The sequence below is a fragment of the Otolemur garnettii genome, unplaced genomic scaffold, assembly GCF_000181295.1.
Source record: "Otolemur garnettii isolate 467f Iridium unplaced genomic scaffold, OtoGar3 scaffold00284, whole genome shotgun sequence".
Lineage (NCBI taxonomy): Eukaryota > Metazoa > Chordata > Mammalia > Primates > Galagidae > Otolemur > Otolemur garnettii.
In genome coordinates this window covers 603066-624527 of record NW_003852679.1, presented here as the reverse complement: position 1 = coordinate 624527, position 21462 = coordinate 603066, and the positions used below count along the sequence as shown (strand labels likewise).

At 35.6% G+C, this 21462-nt stretch overlaps 1 protein-coding gene across 1 annotated transcript in view; it reads right to left on the bottom strand.

The window, feature by feature from the left end:
- The window catches only part of LOC100955521 (A disintegrin and metallopeptidase domain 3-like), a 172367-nt gene that overhangs the window by 118948 nt on the left and 31957 nt on the right, over window positions 1-21462 (bottom strand). Inside the window, exons 5-6 of the mRNA XM_003803188.1 lie at window positions 4842-4918; window positions 4216-4393 (exon numbers count right to left, since the gene is read on the bottom strand). Coding sequence (XP_003803236.1) covers window positions 4216-4393; window positions 4842-4918 — 255 coding nt within the window. The remainder of the gene's footprint in view (window positions 1-4215; window positions 4394-4841; window positions 4919-21462) is intronic.

The following is a 21462-nucleotide window of genomic DNA, read 5'->3' as shown; positions in this document are numbered from 1 at the left end:
ATGTATCATTTCTGAATACATGTAAAAATAACCAGAAATCAATAACAAGATGAACTTTGCAAACTGAAAAAAAATGGAAATTAAATAACATGCTTTTTAATGACTATTAAATGAGTAAAGAACATTAAAAAGAAAATTAAAAAAAATCTTGAAACAGGGTGGTGTCTGTTTCTCAAAGGAGTAGGGCGCCGGCCCCATATGCCAGAGATGGTGGGTTCAAACCCAGCTCCGGCCAAAAATAAAAATAAAATAAAAAAACTGCAAAAAAATCTTGAAACAAATGAAAATAGAAACACAACATACAAAAACTAATGGATAGAGTAAAAGCAGAACAAGAAGGAGGTTCATAGCAATAAATACTTACACTGAAAAGGAAATAGGTTGCAAATAAAGTAATGATGTACCTCAAGGAAGGAGATAGCAAGAACAAACTAAACTCATAATTATTAGAAAAAAATAAATAATTGAAGTCAACTAAACAAAGAGAAACTAAAAATAATGTAAAACATTAACAAAACAAAAATTAGTTTTTTAAAAGATAAACAAAATTGACAACATTTCAGGAAGACTAATTGAATAAAGAAAAGTGAGAAAACCCATATAAATAAAATCACATACAAAAAAGGAGACATTGCAACTGATATCACAGAAAGAGAAAGTTTGAAGATCATTGTAAACAGGTATATACTAATAATTGGAAAATCTAGAGGAAATGAATGCATTCCAGGACACATATCAAGTTTGAACCAGGGAGAAAAGAAAACATGAACAGATCAATAACAAGTAACAAGATGATATAAGTAATACCTTTTTCCCCCAAACAAACAAACAAACAAAAAACAGAATGAGATGGCTTCACTATTAAATCTACCAAACTTCTGAAGAACACCATTTTTAAAAATTATTCAAAAAATTTGAAGAGTAGAAAGTTCTTCCAAAGTTATTCTATGAGACAAGCATTTTTTGATACCCAAATCAGATAATAAAATACAAAAGAAAAGTCAAATAAAGGCCTATATATGTGATGAATGTAGATACAAAATCCTCAACAAAATATAAGCAAACCAAATCCAACAATGCATCTAGCTTATGTGCTGAAATAATCAATATTGTTAAAATGTCCATAATACCCAGAGCAATCACAGTTTCAATGACATTCCTATCAAAATACTAATGGCATTAAGAAATAGAAAAAAAGTCTTAAAAGTCACATGGAACCATAAAACATCCTAAATAGACAAAGCAATTCTAAATAAAAAGAACAAAGTTGAAGGCATCACACCACATGACTTGAAAATATGCACAGTAACCAAGTCAGCATAGTACTGTCATCAAAATAGGCACACAGAGTTAAGGAATAGCACCGGAAATCCAAAAGTAAATCCATACATTTATAGCCTACTCATTGTTGGAAAACTTGCTAAGAACATTCTTTGTGGAAAAAGAGTCCTTTCAATAAATTGTACATGAAAAACTGGATATCCATATGCAGGAGAATGAAACTAACTCCTCTCTCTCAACGTATATAAAATAAAGTTTTAAAAATGGATTAAAGACATAAATTTAAAACTTGAAACCATACGAATTCCAGGAAAAAGTTGAAAAAATTCTTCAAGTCATTGATCTGGGGTAATGGGAAGGTCTGACATCAAAAGCACAGGCAGCAAAAAGTACACAAATGTACTTGAGATTGATGACATCAATCTCAAAAATTTCTGCATAGCAAAGGAAACAATCAACAGAATTATGAGATAGCCTACAGAATGGGATAGAATATTTTTAACTGACCATATAACAAAGAATTAATCAATATATAAGTAATTCAAACAACTCAATAGTGCAAACACAATTAAAAATGGGAAAAAGATCTAAATAGACAGTTCTCAAAATACATACAAATGGCCTATATTTGTAGGGAAAAATGCTAAGAACTGATCATCAAACAACTGCAAATTGAAACCTTAGTGAGATACAAATTTAACCCAATGAAACTGGCTACTAACAGAAGACAAAAACAACCAGCATATGCTGGTAAGTATGCCAGAAAAGAGAACTCTCACTCACTGTGGGTGGGAATATAAATTTGTACCACCAGAATTTAAAACAATATATAGAAGTGGAGGCTCCTTAATAGTCTCAAAATAGGGTGGAACATGCAGTGGCTTATGCCTGTAATCCTAACACTCTGGGAGGCCAAGGAGGATGGACCCCCTGAGCTCAAGGCCATCCTGAGAAAAAATGACACTCTGTACTAAAATAGAAAAATTAGCTAGGCATTGTAGTGGGTGCCTTTAGTCCCAGCACTCTGGCAGCTAAGGCAAGAGGATCACTTGAGCCCAAGAGTTTGAGATTGCTGTGAGCTATGATGCCACAGGACTCTACTCAAGGCACAGAGTGACACTTTGTCTAAAAAAAAAGCATACTAAAAATAGAACTATTATATAATCCATCAATACTACCCACTTTGTATATATCGAAAGAAAATGAAATCACTATGTTGAAGAGATGTGTCCATCCCATTGTTTACTTCAGTACTATTCACAATATATATTCACAAGATATAATAGTCTCTATCACCATATGAATGGGTAAAGAAAATGTGGAACATATACGCTATAGGATACTACTCAGACATCAAAAGAATTACATCTTGTCATTGAAGAACATGATGAACCCACGGCATATGTTAAATAAAATAAGCCAGTTATAGAAAAATGTCACATGTTATCACTCATATAAGGCCTGACAATTAAGTTCACAAACTCATCCTAGAAAAAGTGCTACACATCTTGTTGCTGAATATCACACTAAGTCACCTCTGAAATACTCCCCTTGGAAAGCTATGCATTGATGCCGGTGCCTAATCCACCCTTAAAACAATTTTAAAACTTTTTTCTGGAATGATCATAAGAACTGTGGTCATACGAGGTCTGACAATTAAGTTTGTGAATTTGCCATGGTGCACTTACTTTGGCAGCACTGTACAAACAACTTGGCGAGGTTTCATGACTTTGGTATACTAGCATCTCTCAGCTATGTTTTTGTCAAAGCGAGGCACTGTCTTGTTGAGTGGCATTCATTATTGTTATATGTTTTTGTGTTCCATGCAATGATAGCTCTGATGGTCATTCCAGGAAATAATTCCAAAATTGCTTTGAGGAGGTAGACTAGATGATGGCAGTAGTCCATATCTTTCCAAGGGGATTAGTTTGCAAGTTACCTTTGTGATATTCAACAATGAGGCATGTAGTACTTTTTCTGGGATGAGTTCAGAAACTTAATTGTCAGACCTTATATGTAAGACCTAATAATATGAAATCATGAAGGGAGAAAATATAATGGTGGTTACTATAGGATACAAATTGTAAGCAAGAGGAGGGAACAAAGAGAGGTTTGTTAATGAATACAAACACACTGTTAGATTAAGCAAATAATTATTAGTCCAATAGCATACTAAAGTAACTATAATTACCAGTTGTTTTTGTACATTTCACTGGCTAGAAAGACTTGTTCATTAAACACTGTACTCATGTATCAATATATCATATGTACCTCCAAAATATATGTAATTATTGTTTTATAAAAATAATAATAAATGTAGTAATTTGATAAGCAAATGTGCATTCTCTTTTAACAACATAAAAAATTCAAAGTAACATGTATTGTTAAGTAATTTTATGTTAATAATAATATACATTTATGACTCTGCATTTATAACTTTGTATTTGAAAAAATAGAATATTCTGAAAATTTAAGAGCAACATCCCTAGATAATGAGTGAGTTTTTACACAAGTTGTTGTAGCATATTACTTTGTCTATTTCTATCTTTTAATTTTTGACCAAAATTACCCTTTCTTTTTAAAGAGAAAATGTATTGGTAAATAAACTAGTTTGAACAAATTTGGAAATAATTTTATAAGTAGGGTGCAGATTTAGTACAAAACAACTATACAAAAGCATGTGTGTGTGTGTAAAAATCCTTGAAACTAGAGAAAACATTGGGAGAATTTTTTAAAAATTATATGTTTATATCTATTACATTTTCTACATTATCCAAATAAACAAACAAATTTAAAATAATCATCCTTCAACTGAAGATTTTAATATAATGAATAGCTGCTTATTTCCCCCTAATTTATCAATCTCAAAATTTCAATATAAATAACTTTAGCAAAAGTAAGGTAAATAAAGAGCTCATAAATAGGAATACTCACTTCCGATTTGAAAAGAATATCGTAGGACTTATCTACATATTGAGACATAAAGTAATTTTCTTGAAGGGGGAAATCATTAATGGTATTATCCTTAATTTGGTAAAGCATATGCTCATATGCAGGTGACATTTCCAATGGTTTAATACCGTAAGTGATATTCTCCAAATGCAATAATCCCCTAAATATTAAAAAGTAAAAATATAATTAGCATAGATTCTCCACTGAGAAATGTAAATAAAAACACTGCATATAATTTGACAATGGCCATTACAGTCAAATAACTGAGAATCAGCAGCTTACTTAGATTAACTTTCAAACTCAATTTTATACTCAACTTCTGTCTATTATAACACTTAGACCTAGTTGTGGTTACAGTGTGGCCAAGAAATTTGAATACTCTTCATGCTAGTACAAATTTTTCTGCATACATTTTATGACTGCAAGTGTGGTCTAAAGATAAAGAGAATAGAGAAAAAGAGATAAGAGATAGGGACAGGTAAAAAATAAAGCATATGAGAACAGAGACAACAAAGTCTCTATTTCTTTTTCTTCAATCTTTTAAGATATTTCTGAAAATTAAGGGCTCACACAAGATCTGTAAGCATATCTAGATAATATGGCATTACCTGAGTCCAGAACAAATGTTTAGTGTTGCAATTGATTTGGGAATCTCTGCAGCATATCCTTGATAAAAGCAATGCCCCTAATCAAAAAGATAAATTCATAAGTTATTTGGAAAGGAAATCCTAGTTTTTATCTTTCAACATATTTAGTAATTAGATCATCATTCACCAGACAGTCAATAATATGAATTGTTGCTTATATGCAATCTCTTCCTCTAAATCCTATTCTGCCTATAAATAATCATGGCCACCATCTTCCCCTAAATAACTGTTGATATAATTTAAAATTTTTTTACAAACAACTTTCTTATTTACATCTGTTCTTTCTCACCCACATTTCCTGAACATCTAGTTTCACTCCTAGAAACTCCTTTGTTCTAGGTTACATAAAAGTACTTAATTAACATATCTTCATCTTCATTTCACTTTAGTATATCTCTGTAGAGATAATTGAGCATTCTTAGTTCAAACCCCTTCCCATCCATACTCATGGTGTTATTCTTTTCTATGTCCTCCCATAATATTCTTTTAATGAATTCCCTGTTTTCTTCTCTCTAATTTCTACTGATCATTATGATTAGTCTTGATTTCTTCTTAATCGCATACTATGAAATTTTTGTGTCATACTGTTCTTACCTATGAATGTGTCTATATGTTGTTAGCTCCAAAATAGACGTTTCAATCAGTAATCATTCTCTTTTTTTCCCCAAAAGTACACATAATCCCTACCCCAACTATTGACATACATTGACATCACAAATCCACACCCTCAGAGGCAGTCAGCAGAGCTCAGGTTGAGCAACTCGTCTCACACCATACACACAGTGATATCAGACTAGCCAGTATACCCACACTACTGGGACCAACTAATTTCAAGTAGGGAGATTCACATTTTTTCTCCATGTCAGCAACGGTAGAAGCCACCCAAACTTCCATTAGTGACAAACTTCCCTTAGCAGAAAATGTACCTACAATCCTTCCACAAAGAGGTGGAAGGGAAACCACATCCCAACCCTCTACCTAGCAGTAAATATAAAACCAGGCTCAAAAGTTTTTAGTTGTGCACCCCATGGGATAAGGCAATGTTCATGAGATGTTTTCCAATACACTTTACTCCAAGCATAAGTCAGCCAAATAAGAGCTTTTTTGTGCTAGATACATAGAAATAGAATGAAGCACACTGAGAGCTAGACAACAGGCAACAGAAATTCCCTCAAATGGAATTTACCCAATCTGCCAAAGAGAAATACATACAACTACAAAACCACAGAGGTAAACAAGAAATGAAAAAAGGATCTACAAAGCAACCATACAGAAATTAACAAAGTGGCAGGTAAAAGTTCTTATCTAACAATAAAGTCACATAAAAATGAATTAAAATCTCTAAATAAAAGACTAAGTAGATAAATGGACTTTTATTTATTTATTTTTTTTATTTTTTAAGGGAAGATTTTTTTATTTATTGTTGGGGAATCATTGAGTGTACAAAAAGCCAGTTTATACTGCTTGCATTTTCTGGGAGAAGTCCCTCTAAAAATAGTGTCCTGCTCCTAAGAGGTGTGTCACATATTATGGCCCCACGTCCTTCTCCCTCCCTCCCTCTCTTTGCTCCCCCATTTCCCTCCCTCCACCAAGCAGTATCATCAACTATCCTCATATCAGAATTGAGTACATTGGATTCTTGCTTCTCCATTCTTGTGATTCTTTACTAAGATGTATTTCAATACCATCCAAATCAATACAAAAGATGTAATATCACCATGCTTTTTAGTGGCTGAATAGTATTCCATGGTAAACATATACCACAGCTTGTTAATCCATTCCTGGATTGGTGGGCAATTTGGAAATTGTAAATTGAGTTGCCATAAACAGTATAGTGTGAATGTCCTTATGATAAAATGATTTTTTTCTTCTGGGTAGATGTCTAGAAATGGGATTGCAGGATCAAATGGGAAGTCTAGTTTGAGTTCCTTCAGTATTCTCCATACTTCCTTCAAAAAGGTTTGCATTAGTTTGCAGTCCCACAAGCAGTGTAAAAGTGTTCCCTTTTCTCTAGAACTATACCTGCCTCTGCAGCTTTGGGTCTTTATGATGTGAACTATTCTCTATTGGACTTAGGTGATATCTTAGGGTGGTTTTGCTTTGCATTTCTCTGAGAATTATGGGCAATGAGCATTTTTTATAGCCATTCATCTATCTTTTTTTAGGTAAGGTTCTATTCATCTAACTTGCCCATATAAGGGATTGTTGGCTCTATTTCTGTTGCTTGAGTTCTCTGTAGATCCTAGTTATCAAGCTTTTGTCTGATTCATAGGATGCAAATATATTTTCCCATTCTAATGGCTGTTTATTTGCTTTGATTGTTGTCTTCTTACTGTACAGAGGTTATTCAGTTTAATTAAGTACCATTTGTTTGTTTTTGTTGTTGCTGCAATTGCTACTGGATTCTTCTTTATTAAGTCTTTCCCCAGGCCAATTCAAGTGTTTTTTCCACACTTTTTTTGAAGATAAGTGAATTTTTATGAAAAGACTCTATGCTGCTTACAAGAAAAGGTATATTAAAAGATATTTCATGTAAACAAATACCCAAAGCAAACAAGAGTAGCCATGCTTATTTAAGATAAAACACATTTTTAGTCAAAAATGTAAAGATACAAAACAATAATATATGCTGATAAAATGGTAAAATGGATATAGTTTACCATTTTACCATTAACATATACCAATAATATATACTGACAAAATGGCAAAATGGATAAAAATACTTATATACGTATTTTATATAAATGTGTAAGAATATTCTCTACAAAATGAAAATGTTCAACTTTAAAAGAGGATATAACAATTTGAAATATATATATATACACTTAACACATAAACAGTGCTAGTATCTAAAATATAGATATTATTAAACCTAAAAGGGGGTAGACTACAATACAATAATAGTAGGATACTTTAACACTCCACTTTCAGCATTGGATAGATCATTATAGAAAATCAATAAAAAAATCAAACATTAATTAGACCAAAACCAAATTACCTTAGACATTTACATAACATTCAATCCAAATTAATAATGATGAAGTTTGGAAAGTATACCAAAGCATATTATAGAAATTGAAGAATGTGCTCCTAAATATGTTGCATCCATAAAGAAACTGAAAAGGAAATAACTAACTTGGTGCTGGGTAATGGTGCTGGCCAGCAACAGTATCCAATATCGAAAAAAAACTTGAAAAAGTTATCCTTACTGGCAAGATATTTCCTGAATTCCTGGACAAAGCAGTGATAGAATCAATTTAGTAAAAGAGATCTCATGGGCCAGGCTTTCTTGTTAGGTATAGTACAACCTTTGGGACCAACAGCTCATGTTTATCTTTTATCTTTTAGGCTTGGGGTTTAAAAGTTTTACAGGTAAGGACAGGCTTGATCATAAAGCTGACTGCATTGAAACAAAATAGTTGAGGTAGCCTACCCCTTACTGGCTTCAATCCTGGAGCTCACTTCTCTCCCTTGCTTATTAATGTATTTTGTCACCTTTTTGTCCCAAAAGGATAGGAGCCCTTTTTCTTTATTAAAAGTCTGTTCATATGGATATGCTTTCTCTTCAGTGATTTTCTCGAGGGTGTCAGGGAATTTGTCTCCTGCTTCTTGGTTTGCAGAAGATGTTTTACTTCTTATCTTAAAAAATGTTTAAGCCAAATCTCTTTCTAAAATGATCAATCCATCCTTTGCTAGCATTAATTTTTCCAGTTTTACATCCTTCACTTTCCTTTTGCTTTATGTTATCATATGTATGTAATGAATTCGCTTTTTCTCAAATTCTATCTACATGTATGCTTTTCTTATAGCAATCCTATGGCCACATAAGGAACTACATTTCCTATATGAAATAAAAAGGCAATGAGAGGAAAGGCAAGATGGCTGCCTAGAACCAGCTTTCCACAGAGGTTCCCATCCAGAAGGAGAATTAAAGGACAGAATTTATTAAGTAAGCTGATTGTTTGAACTTGAGCCAAGAGAAGATTGAAGAGTGCTTATCTCCCCTGCTTAGGTGAGCTGCAATCCCAAAGAAACAAACAATAGGTACAAAACCCGTCACCAAGTGGGCAGGAGTCCCCTCCTCTAACAGCTCACAGTGTACTTTCTACAAACAAGCAAGCAGAGTTCAGATGTCCTCCTATTTTTACCCCATGGGAGAGACCTGCTAAAACCAGAATTCCTTCCCCAGAGAGAACCCACTTGTTTACCTTGGCATTCTCCTGCCAGGCATAAAACTGAACATATACTCTACCAGCAATTCTGAACTCCAAGCACTCCCCTCCACTCCCACCCTGAGGTCTGGAAGCCTGTCCCCTGTGGATCTAGACTCTTGGGCAATTTACTGAGAGGTAGGGCAAGGCATGGGCTACTACAAGTCTGTGCTGAATCAGAGGCATGGGAGTAAAGCGGGAACTGTGGAGCATGGGAGCCAACTGGGATAGGGAGAAATGGTGCCCCACAGCAGAGCCTGGTGGTGGTGGTGGTGAGAACAATAGGGCTCACACTCCTGGTGGTATTCTGGAGAAACACCTTCCACCTCTCTTAGCAACCAGAGGGAACTTGGCCTCTACTACTGGGGCAGCCATTGGTGGAGCAGTTCTGGGATGGAAATGCAGGCCCTGTGAGCAAAGAATATGCCTGTAGCAACCCACCTGGGCAGGGTCCTGCAGGACTGAGACTAGAATATGTGTGCACAGAGGATGCATACTCTGAAGGTGGGACTGACTCAGAAGTGCTGCTTTTGTGAGCCCAAGGTGTAGTGGAGCACAGCCAGGACAAGAGTGCTTCTGCAGCCCAGGGCAGGGCAGGAACTGAGAGCCCTTTGTGAGCATAAATCTCACCCACCCCAACAAAGAGTGTAGCAGAGACAGAGATGCCAGCTCTTTGAGAATTGGAGCAGCAGTGGCAGCACAGGACAGGCCTGAGTTGCAGCTTCTATAAACGCAAAATGCACCTGGCTTGTGGTGGAATTCAGATGAAACAGAAATGTAAATTCTGTAATAATATAAGTAGCAGCAGCAGCAGCAGCAGCAGCCCAGTGCGGGGCTGGAACTGAGTGACACTCCATAGCTTCCATTGAGCACACAAGGTAGTCAGGCTTCAGCTCCCCCTGCCAGCTGATGGCAGAGTGTGGTGCCCTGGCTGAGGGGACAGTGATCTCCTTGTGACTGTGGCAGGCACAAAGCCCTGGCACATTTGCTCATTAGAGGAACAGGGCCACAGCTCCATGAGGTTACCTGTGACTGGTTGTGACAGAGGTTCAAGGTGGGGACTAGCTCATTTGCTGAGTAGGCATTTCTGACTCCATGAAGCACTAGAGTGAGTCACACTTGAGCTGCCAGTAGACCCCTGCTATCCAGTTGCTGGAAACTTTCTGAACTCTCCCACCTGAGAGTGGGTACAGACTGGGACAATTGGTATGGAACCCTTGACCCAGGCCAATCACCCAAGGACCCCTCAAGATGGCACCCTGACTGTGTTGTAGTGGAAAGTTTTGATTTTCCTCTTCCAGTTGTTTCCCTTAAAGGGCAAGGTGTCATAGTTGCTTGTATTTCTCCACAACTGAGACTTCAACCCAGAGTCACTGATTCACTATGATTGGACAGAGACCACCTAAATACGAGACAGAGCCACTTAGCCCTACCACACCAAGTATGTCCCCAGAGTCTCAGGCTGTAGTACTGTACAGATTCTTTACAAAGCTTTAGGGGAAAAGCTGCAGTCAATAGTCCCAGCTCTTTGGCAAAGGACTGGTTAACCAAAACCCCAGGAGCCCCCAATCCAATTTCACCTTACCTGCTCATCTAATCAATTGGTGAAAAATAATCATGGGACAGAATCAGCCAAAAAACTCTGGTAACATGAATAATCAGAGTAGATCAACTTCCCCAAGGAATGACAAAACAGATACACCACAAGATCCCATTCATAAATAATGGCTGAGATGTCAGAAATCAAGTTTAGAATTTGGATGGCAAATAAGATTGACAGAATTGAAGTTGGAATTAGAAATTCTGGAATAATTCAAAAGTTACCTCAAGAGTTCAGTTAATTTAAAGACAAAAATCACCAAAGATTTTGACACATTGAGAAAAGAATTTGAAGCCCTCTGAGATATGAAAAATACACTAGAATCCCTCAGTAACAGAATGGAGCAGGCAGAGAAAGAATTTCTGACATTGAAGACAAAGCATTTTAATGCTCCCATGGAGCAGTCTATATAGCCTATGGCTATGAGGAGAAAGTTATAAGAAATACCTGTAATGGAACACCTTGGTGGAAAGGGTATGGAGAGAGATTTAGCTCTCCTAACAAGCATGGGAGCTCACGAGATGAGAGCATTGGTGAATTGGAAATCTCTACACCTGTGCTGTTGAAAGGCACAAGACCAGCCTTATATTAGGCTGGAGAAGAAGGCAGTCAAAAGGCATGCACATTCTATCTCCTCTCCTGCCTGCAGAACGCCAGCATGGATCTCTCTGCTGAAGATTACCAAGCTCTGCCAAAGACTAAGATCTAGTTATGCTAAGAAGACTGTATTACTCTCTCTAAGACACACACACACTCTCTCTCTACAGCTGAAGTAGATAGCCCTCAGGCACTTAAGAGAATCTGTTCCTGAACAAGGTAGCTTAGCAGTCCGTGTCCGGAACCTACCCAAGCCAAGCCTGAAACCTGGCCAGTCCTGGGCCCTGAAAAGTGGTCAGAAGCAGACCCTGACACTCCCAAATGCTCAAAGAGGAGGAGAAATGGAGAGCAAAAACAGATCATACTCTATGAGAGCTGTGGGACAACTCAAAAAAGCAAACTTTCACCTTATAGAAATTTCTGAAGATGATGATGTTGTTCCAAAAGGCACAAATGCTGTACTCCAAGAAATAATTGAGAAGAACTTTCCAAATATGGGAAGAGATTCTGAAATTGAGATAGCAAACAGTTTCAGAAGCCCAGCAGGACTGAATCCAAATAAAGCATTTCCCAAACACATTACAATTAACTTTGCTAAAGTTAATGTGAAGGAAAAAATTCTGCAAGCAGCCAGACGTAAGAAAATCATAACCTACAAGGGGAAGAATATCAGAATGGTTGTAGATCTCTGCGGAAACTTTTCAAGCTAGAAGAGGATGATCATAGAACTTTAACCTACTTAAACAAAATAACTTTCAACCCAGGATCCCATACCCAGCTAAACTTAGTTTCAACTATGATGAAATTAATTACTTTAATGACATTCACATTTTGAAGAAGTTTGCCATAACTAAACCAGATCTCCAGAATATTCCCAGACCCATCCTCCATAATGACTAACACAATGCAAGAACACCAAAGTAAACTCACTCAGAAGCTTTTGACCAAATCCCAACTTCCACAATCAAGAAAGGACTAAAAATGTCCACTAGACATTTGAAAAACTTGGTACCCAAAACACTACCAGGCTTATCAATATTCTCAATTAAGGTGAATGGCTTAAATTGTCCTCTAATGAGACACAGGTTGGCTACTGGGTACAAAAACTTAGGCCAGATATCTGCTGCATACAAGAATCTCATCTTACCTTAAAAGATAGATATAGAATCAGGGTGAAGGGACAGACATCTATAATTCAGGAAAACAGAAATCAGAAAAAAAGCAGGTGTTGCAATTTTATTCACAGATACAATAGGCTTTAAACTAACAAAAAGTAAGGACAGATAAGTATGGTTACTTCGCATTTGTTAAGGGTAACACTCAACATCAGGCATCCTCAAACTACGGCCTGCAGGCCACCTGCAGCCCACCTAGGACATTTATCTGGCCCACCGGGTGTTTTTGCCACCACTGCCTGTCCTGCTTAGCAGCTGATTCATCCTGAGGCCCAGAGTCCGGCCCTCCAATGGGCTGAAGGACAGTGAACTGGCCCCCTGTTTAAAAAGTTTGAGGAGCCCTGCTCAACATGATGAGATTTCATTTATTAACATTTATGCACCCAATCAGAATGCCCCTCAATTCATAAGAGAGACCCTAATAGACATGAGCAATTTGAAATCATCCAGCACCATAATAGTCAGAAATTTTAACACCCCTTTGGCAGTGTTGTATAGATCCTCCAATAAGAAACTAAGCAAAGAAATGTTAGACTTAAAATTAACTACTCAACAATTGGATGTAACAGACAGATACAAAACATTTCATCCTAACAAAACTGAATACACATTCTTCTCATCAGCTGAATACACATGTTTGGAACATCCTCCAAAATTGAGTACATCTTAGCCCACAATTCTAACCTCAGCAAATTAAAAAAAAAATAGAAATTATTCACTGTATCTTCTTAGACCATCATGGAATAGAAGTTGAACTCAGTATCACCAAGAATATGTATGCTCATACAAAACCATGGAAACTAAATAACCTTGTGCTAAACATTAGCTAGGTCACAGATAAGATAAAGAAGGAAATTACCAAATTTTTGGAGCAAAATGATAATGAAGACAAGAATTAGGAGAACATGTGGGATACTGCAAAGACAGTCCTAAGAGGGAAATTTATAGCATTGCAAGCCTTCCTCAAGAGTATGAAAGGAGAGGAAGTCAACAAGTTAATGGGACATCTCAGCCAACTGGAAAAGGAAGAACATTCCAACCACAAACCAAAAAAGCAGAAAAGTAAAAACCAAATTAGAGCAGAATTAAATGAAATTAAAAACAAAAAGAATTATATAACAGATCAATGAATGAACCAGTTGTTTTTTTTAAAAGGTCAATAGAATAGATAAACCGTTGCCTAACCTAACCAGAAATCAAAGAGTAAAATCTCTAATTTTATCAATCAGAAATGACAGAGGCAAAATTCTAACAGACACCTCAGAAATTAAAAAAATGCTTAATGAAAAGTACAAAAAACTCTATTGTCACACGTATGAAAATCTGAAAGAAATAGACCAATACTTGGAAGCACATACCTTCCTAGACTTAGCCAGAAAGAAGTGGAAATGTTGAACTGTAGTGCCCCCTATGATCTGAAAAGATAGAGTTGGACACTCCCTCCCTTAAGTGCAATCAATCAGAAATATATTGAATCTGAGCAGGGGACTGTCTTAAGAAACAGTTCTACCTTAGGAGAGGGCAAGTTGCCTCATATATTTTTGTGCAACCATACTACATAAGTGAAACGTGGCTGGTTGGGGGGGGGGTTACAGCTTGAGTAGTCATGGATACAGCAATAATTACAGTTATGTAACAATGATTAATACAGCCATGGTTGACAATGGATATAGCTAAAATCACAATGGTTATAGCTATGTAACCATGATTAATACAGCCTTGGTAGATTTCCACCATTATTCATCCACTGAAAACTTTGGGGGGGGGTTGTGAAACTTGGGATTTCCCATGCTTGAACTCTGGGGAGCATGGGAACAGGCTGGAAGAGTTCATAGGGTGGGGGGGAATGGGCTAGAAGAGAGGGCAGAGGAACGGTAGAGGGCGGGGGAACAGGAGAGGGATGGGGAAAGAGGGCTGGGAGTGCTTACAGCACAACAGACCTATATCAAGTTCTAAAATAGCATCAACTATATGAAATCCCCCCAAAAAGAAAAGTCCATGATCACATGGCTCCACACCAGCATTCTATCAAACCTTTAAAAAGAAACTAATACCTATATTACTTAACCTTTTCCAAAACATAGGAAAAGAAGGAATACTTCCCAACACATTCTATGAAGCAACACCCTGATCCCTAAAACAGTAAAATACCCAAAGAAAAGAAAATTATAAATCAGTATCTCTAATGAAGATTGATAAAAATTTTCAATATGATCCAGCAAGCAGAATCCAGCAACACATCAAACAAATTATATACCATGACCAAGTGGGTTTTGTCCCAGGGTCTCAGGGCTGGTTCAATATACATAAATCTATAAATATAGTACATCACAAATACAATACAGCACATAAACGAAATAAAAAACAAAGACCATTTGATTCTCTCAATTGATGCAGCAAAACATTCTGATAATATCTAGTATACTTTCATAATTAGAACACTTAATAAAATGGGCAAAGAAGGGACATTTCTTAACCTCACAGAGGCCATCAGGAAACCCACAGCCAATAATATTATATCAAATGGAGTAAAAATGACAACATTTCAACTCAGATCAGGAACCATGCAAGGTTACCCACTGTATCCACTGCTTTTTAACATTATAATGGAAGTCTTAGCCATTGTGATCCAGGAAGAGAAGGTGATCAAGGGTATACATATAGGGTTCAGGAGATCAAACTGTCACTCTTCACAGATGATATGATTTATGCCTGGAAATACCCAGGGACTCAACTACAAAAGCTCTTAGAAGTAATCGAGAAATACAGGAGCATCTCAGGTTACAAAATCAATACTCACAAATCAGTAGAATTTATATATACCAACAATAGTCAAGCTGAAAAAAGTCAAGGACTCTATTCCTTTTACAGTAGTGCCAAAGAAGATGAAATATCTGGGAGTGTACCTAACAAAGAACATGAAAGATATTTATAAAGAGAATTATGAAACTCTAAGAAAAGAAATAGCTGAAGATGTTAACAAATGGAAAAACACACCATGCTCATGTCTGGGAAGAATCAACCTTGTTAAAATGTTCATCCTACCCAAAGCAATCTACAGATTTAATGCAATTCCTATTAAAACATCTCTGTTATGCATTAAAGATCTGTAAAAAAATTTGTACTTTATTCTACATGGAATCAGAAAAAACCTTGAATATCCAAGACATTACTCAGAAATAAAAACAAATCAGGAGGAATCATGCTACCAGACTTCAGACTATACTGCAAATATATAATGATCAAAACAGCATGGTACTGGCACAAAAATAGAGAGGTAGATGGATGGAACACAAAAGAGAACCAAGAGATGAACCCAGACAGTGCTCATCATTTGATCTTTGATAAGCCTATTAAAAATATAAATTGAGGGAAAGATTCCCTATTTAACAAATGATGTTGGGTGAACTGGCTGCTGACTTGTACAAGACTGATACTGGACCCACTCCTTTCCCTTTAACAAAAATTGACTCTCACTGGATAAAAAACTTAAATTTAAGAAATGAAATTATAAAGATTCTTGGAGAGAGTACAGGGGAAACACTTGCAGAAATTGGCCTGGGAGAACATTTTATGAGGAAGACCCCCTGGGCAATTGAAGCAATTCCAAAAATACATTACTGCGATCTGATCAAACTAAAAATCTTCTGCACTGCCAAGAACACAATAAGTAAAGCAAGTAGGTAGCCCTCAGAATTGGAGGGTATATTTTCATGTTGTTTCTGACAAAAGTTTGATAACCAGAATCCACAGAGAACTCAAACTTGTTAATACAAAAAGAACAAGTGATCCCATTTTATTGTGGGCAAGAGACTTGAACAGAAGCTTCTCTGAAGAAGACAGGCACATGGTCTACAGACACATGAATAAATGCTCATAATCTTTAATCATCAGAGAAATGCAAACCAAAACCACTTTGAGATATCATCTAACTCCGATAAGAGCAGCTCACATAACAAATCCCAAAACGATAGATGTTGACGTGGATGTGGAGAAAAGGGAACACTTCTGCCCTGCTGGTGGGAATGCAAGCTAATACATTCCTTTTGGAAAGAAGTTTAGAGAACACTCAGGGATCCAGAAGTAGATTCCTCTACTACGTATACATACAAAACACCAAAAATCACTTGGCCACAAAAATATTTGCACCAGATTGTTCATTGCAGCTCAATTCATAATTGCCAAGTCTTGGAAGAAGCCCAAGTGCCCATAGACCCATGAATGGATTAATAAATTGTGGTATATGTGTACCATGGAATACTATGTAGCCTTAAAAAAGATGGAGACTTTATGTATTTTATGTTTACATGGAGGTAAAATATTCTTCTTAGTAAAGTATCTCAAAAATGGAAAAAAAAATGTGTCCAATGTACTCAATACTTTTATGAAACAAATTTATAATTACTCAGACTTTTTAATGAAAGATAGATCACAACTATAGCCCAGTATAAAGGAGAGAAGTGAAGGGGGAGGAGACAGAGGATGTTTGATAGAGGGAAGGTAGACAGTAGGACCACATCTATGGAGCATATTGCAAGGGTAGAAGTCAAATCTATCAAGTATAGAACATAAATGTCTTAACACAATAATTAAGTAAATGAGGTGAAAGCTATATTAATTAGTTTGATGTAAGCATTCCAAATTGTATATTAAATCAACACATTGGGCTCAGCACCTGTGGCTTAAGTGGCTAGGGCCCCAGCCACATACACCTAAGGTGGTGGGTTCGAATCCAACCTGGGCCCACCAAACAACAATGATGGCTGCAACCAAAAAATAGTCAGGCATTGTGGTGGGCGCCTGTGGTCCCAGCTACTTGGGAGGCAGAGGCAGGAAACTCGCTTGAGCCCAGGAGTTAGAGGATGCTGTGAGCTGTGATGCCATGGCACTCTACCCAGGGGAATAGCTTGAGGCTCTGTCTCAAAAAAAAAAAAAATCAACACATTGTACCACACAAATGGGTAAAAGTATTCATGATCTATGGGTATATGCCTTAATAAAAGGCAAAAACATAAAAAAAAGGCATTTCACAAAAAGTGTAAGATTTTCCTAACTGCTGGCATATCTGCAGCGACAACTTCAAAAATTTACTTTTTAAAAAATTATCCTTTGCCACTAGATTAATTTCTTTGGAAATGGCAGGCAAGTACAACTACAAATATAAATGTATAGTACATATCAAGCAATTCAATTTGTTCATAAAATGTCATTACTTTGCTTCTTGAGAACACTTTCAGCATTATCAGGGGCACTTCCTGTGAGTCCCTTGGTGGTATTGCAGAAAGCAGTATAAAAAAATACTCAACAACCACAAAAGATCACTTTTTACTATTGTGTGCAATAAACTGGGGAGATCAGTATCACATGGTATTTTAAGTATACATTCACAACACCTGGGTTCACAGCAATTGTAGTAGAATGTGGCTATAAAATGATTACAGAAGTTATGATTTAGTATTGCACCTTGATGTTTGTTTACATTACTCTCAGTTGAGTGGCATCAAATAAGAGTTTGTGTTTGTAAGTTTTGATAAATTTTAATTTCTTATAATTTATGTACTACCATTAATGATTTAAAGAGACTAGTACATACATATATTATATGCATTCACAACATATCAAAATTTTTCTTAAATTTTTGCTATTTCCAGGCTATGAAGTTCATCTGCAAGTTTTGTTTTTCTAATTGTACAAAGCTCAGAAAAAAAGTTAAATATATGGGTGGCACCTGTGGCTCAAAGGAGTAGGGCGCCAGCCCCATATGCTGGAGATGGTGGGTTCAAACCCAGCCCCGGCCACAAACTGCAAAAAAATAAAAATATATATATATATACTTTTTTAACATCTGTGTACACATAAACTTGCACAGTTTAAACTCATTGTTTAATGGCCATCTATACAACAAATTGTTCTAGATGAAGGTAAAATAATAATGAGAGGAAAATTTTATTATTAAAATGCTTAAAATAGAAGAGAAGAGCAAAATTCAATAATATGACTCCTTATTTTAACAAACTAGAAAAAAAAATAAAACAAAATGTGTCGGTAGTTCTAGCCAATGTAATCAGGCAAGAGAAGGAAATAAAGGGCATCCAAATGGGAGCAGATGAGGTCAAAATCTCACTCTTTGATGATGACACGATCTTATACTTAGAGAACCCCCACGACTCCACCACAAGACTCCTGGAAGTGATCAAGAAATACAGTAATGTCTCTTATTATAAAATCAAGGTCCACAAATCAATAGCCTTTGTATATGCCAACAACAGCTAAGTTAAGAAGCTAATCAAAGACACAGTTACCTTCACAGTAGCATAAATATTTTAAATACCTAGAAATATACCTAACTAAAGAGGTGAAGGAGCTCTATAAAGAAAACTATGAAACCTTAAGAAAATAAATAGCAGAAGATATTAACAAATGGAAGAACACACCATGGTTATGGCTGGGAACAATCAACATTTTAAAATGTCTATTCTTATAGACAGTTCTTGTAGACAAAGCAGTCTACAAATTCAATGTAATCCCCATTAAAATACCAGGATCATGCTTTGTTTTATATAGAACCAGAAAAAAAGAAACATATAGCCAAGGGAATCCTTAGCAATAGAGACAAAGCTGGAGGTATCACCCTACCAGACTTTAGGCTATATTACAAGTCCATAGTGTTCAAAACACCATGTTACTGCCTCCCCCCCAAAAAACAAAGAGATAGACAATTAGAACTGAATAAAAAACCATGAGATGAAATTGACATCTTACAGCCACTTCATCATTGATAAACCAAATAAAAGCACACAGTGGGGAAAAGAATCCCTATTCAATAAATGGTTTTGGGAGAACTGGATAACTACATCTAGAAGACTGAAACTGGATCCATACCTTTCACCACTTACAAAAATTGATTTGAGATAGATGAAAGATTTAAACCTAAGGCATGGAAAAACAAAAATCTTACAAGAAAGTGTGAGAAAACTCTTTAAGATGTTGGCTTAGAAAATAATTTTATGAAGAAGCTTTCCGGGGCAATTGAAATAACAAAAAAATAAATAAATAGGACATAATTAAACTGAAAAGCTTCTTTACAACTAAGGAGAAAACAACCAAAGCAAAGAGACAACCTTCAGAATGGAAAAGATATTTGGATATTATGAATTTGACAAAAACTTGATAACTGGAATTTACACAGAATTCTAATTAATCCCATCTATCACCGGGTAAGAAACATGAACAGAAAGAACCTTCTCAGAGGAAAAACAGATGAATGGCTAACATACTAAAAAATGCTTATTGCCCCAATGACCAGAGAAATGCCAATCAAAACCTCCATGAGATTTCACCTATACCCAGTAAGATTAATCCACATCACAAAATTCCAAAGCTGCAAATACTGATGTAGATGTGGAGAGAGGGAAACGCTTGTACACAGTTGTTAGGACAGCAGACTGGTAAATCCTCTCACTGTATGGGCAGGGTGTGAGGGAATTTGGTGCTCCTTTTTTGTGTGGGATAGAACCACAAGTGGGATTATACCTAACAAAAACAAATATTTTGACCTGGTTGTTTGTACCCTTATATTAACCTGAAATAAATTTACTTTTCTTAAAAAATGAAGTCAGAGATGCAATGAACAAATTTAAACTCATAAATTAAATGACTGAGTCGAAATTAGAAAAAAACTCTTTAAAAATAACTAAGCAACACAAATGAAATATAAACTGAATATTTGTATAAATGTTAAATAAATTTATGGACAATTAATAATGCACACACACAAAATTCCCCCAGACCCAAATGACTTCACCAAATAATTTTACAAAACAGGCTACAGATTTACTCATTTTCCAGAAAATAGAAGAGGTAGTACTTCCTAACTCACCTTATGAGGCTAGTATTACCCTATTATAAAAATAAATCAAAGTCAGTAAAAAACAAACAGAAAAAGGCATAACAAAACAAAACAAAAGATCAAACTGACCAATATCTCTCATGAACTCTGATGAAAATAAACTCAAGAAATTACCAACAAATCAATTTTCATTGTATGTAAAAAAGTATTAGACACCCAGGAGCAAGATGTAATTATACTAATTATGTAAAACTATTTCAAGGTTTGAAAAATCAAATAAATTCAAATCTACCATATTAAAAGTCTCCAAAGAAAAAATGATCTTATCAACCCAGGCAGAAAGAGCATTTGATGTAATGTATAAATTAATGGAAAAAAAATCTTAGTCATCTAGGAAGGAATAGAGGACTAATTCCTAAAATTGAAACAGAGCATACAAGAAAACATAACCAACATTATTCTTCATGGTGAAAAATATTTTAAGATTGGAAATAATGAAAGAGCATTTTTTCTCATTAATATTATATAACATAATATTTGTAGTTATAGCAAACACAATAAAGCAAGGTAAAGATATGGAAATCATAGAGAATGGATATGAAGGAATAAAACTATATGTTTAAAAGAAATATCTCTGTAAAAAAGCTCAAGTTATGGATAAAAACTTACAGAATGAATATGTGAATTTAGCAAGATTGCAGAAAACAAAACATGAAGAAAATTACTTATTCAGATAGCAACGTATGTGTGGAAACAAATTAAAACACAGTATCATTTGTAATAAAGAAAATAAAACATTTAGCATAAAACTAAAAAAGATACAGGATCTAAAATATGAAATTGAAAAATGCTAATGAAAGACATAAAAAGGACTAAGTAAATTGAGAAACTTACTGGGTTTTGAGATCAAAAGACTCAACACAGTTAATATATCAATTCTCCCCACAGTGAGGTACAAGTTGAACACAATTTCATTCACAATCATGGAATTTTTTTTTTTTTTTTTTTTTTACAGATGTAATAGCTTTGTCTAAAACTTACATAGAAAAGCAAAATATCTAGGGTAGAATAGCTTTAAAAGCTTAACAGAAGAATAAGAAGAATCACTATAGTCTGAAGCCCAGAAATATATCCACCAAACTGCCCAAAT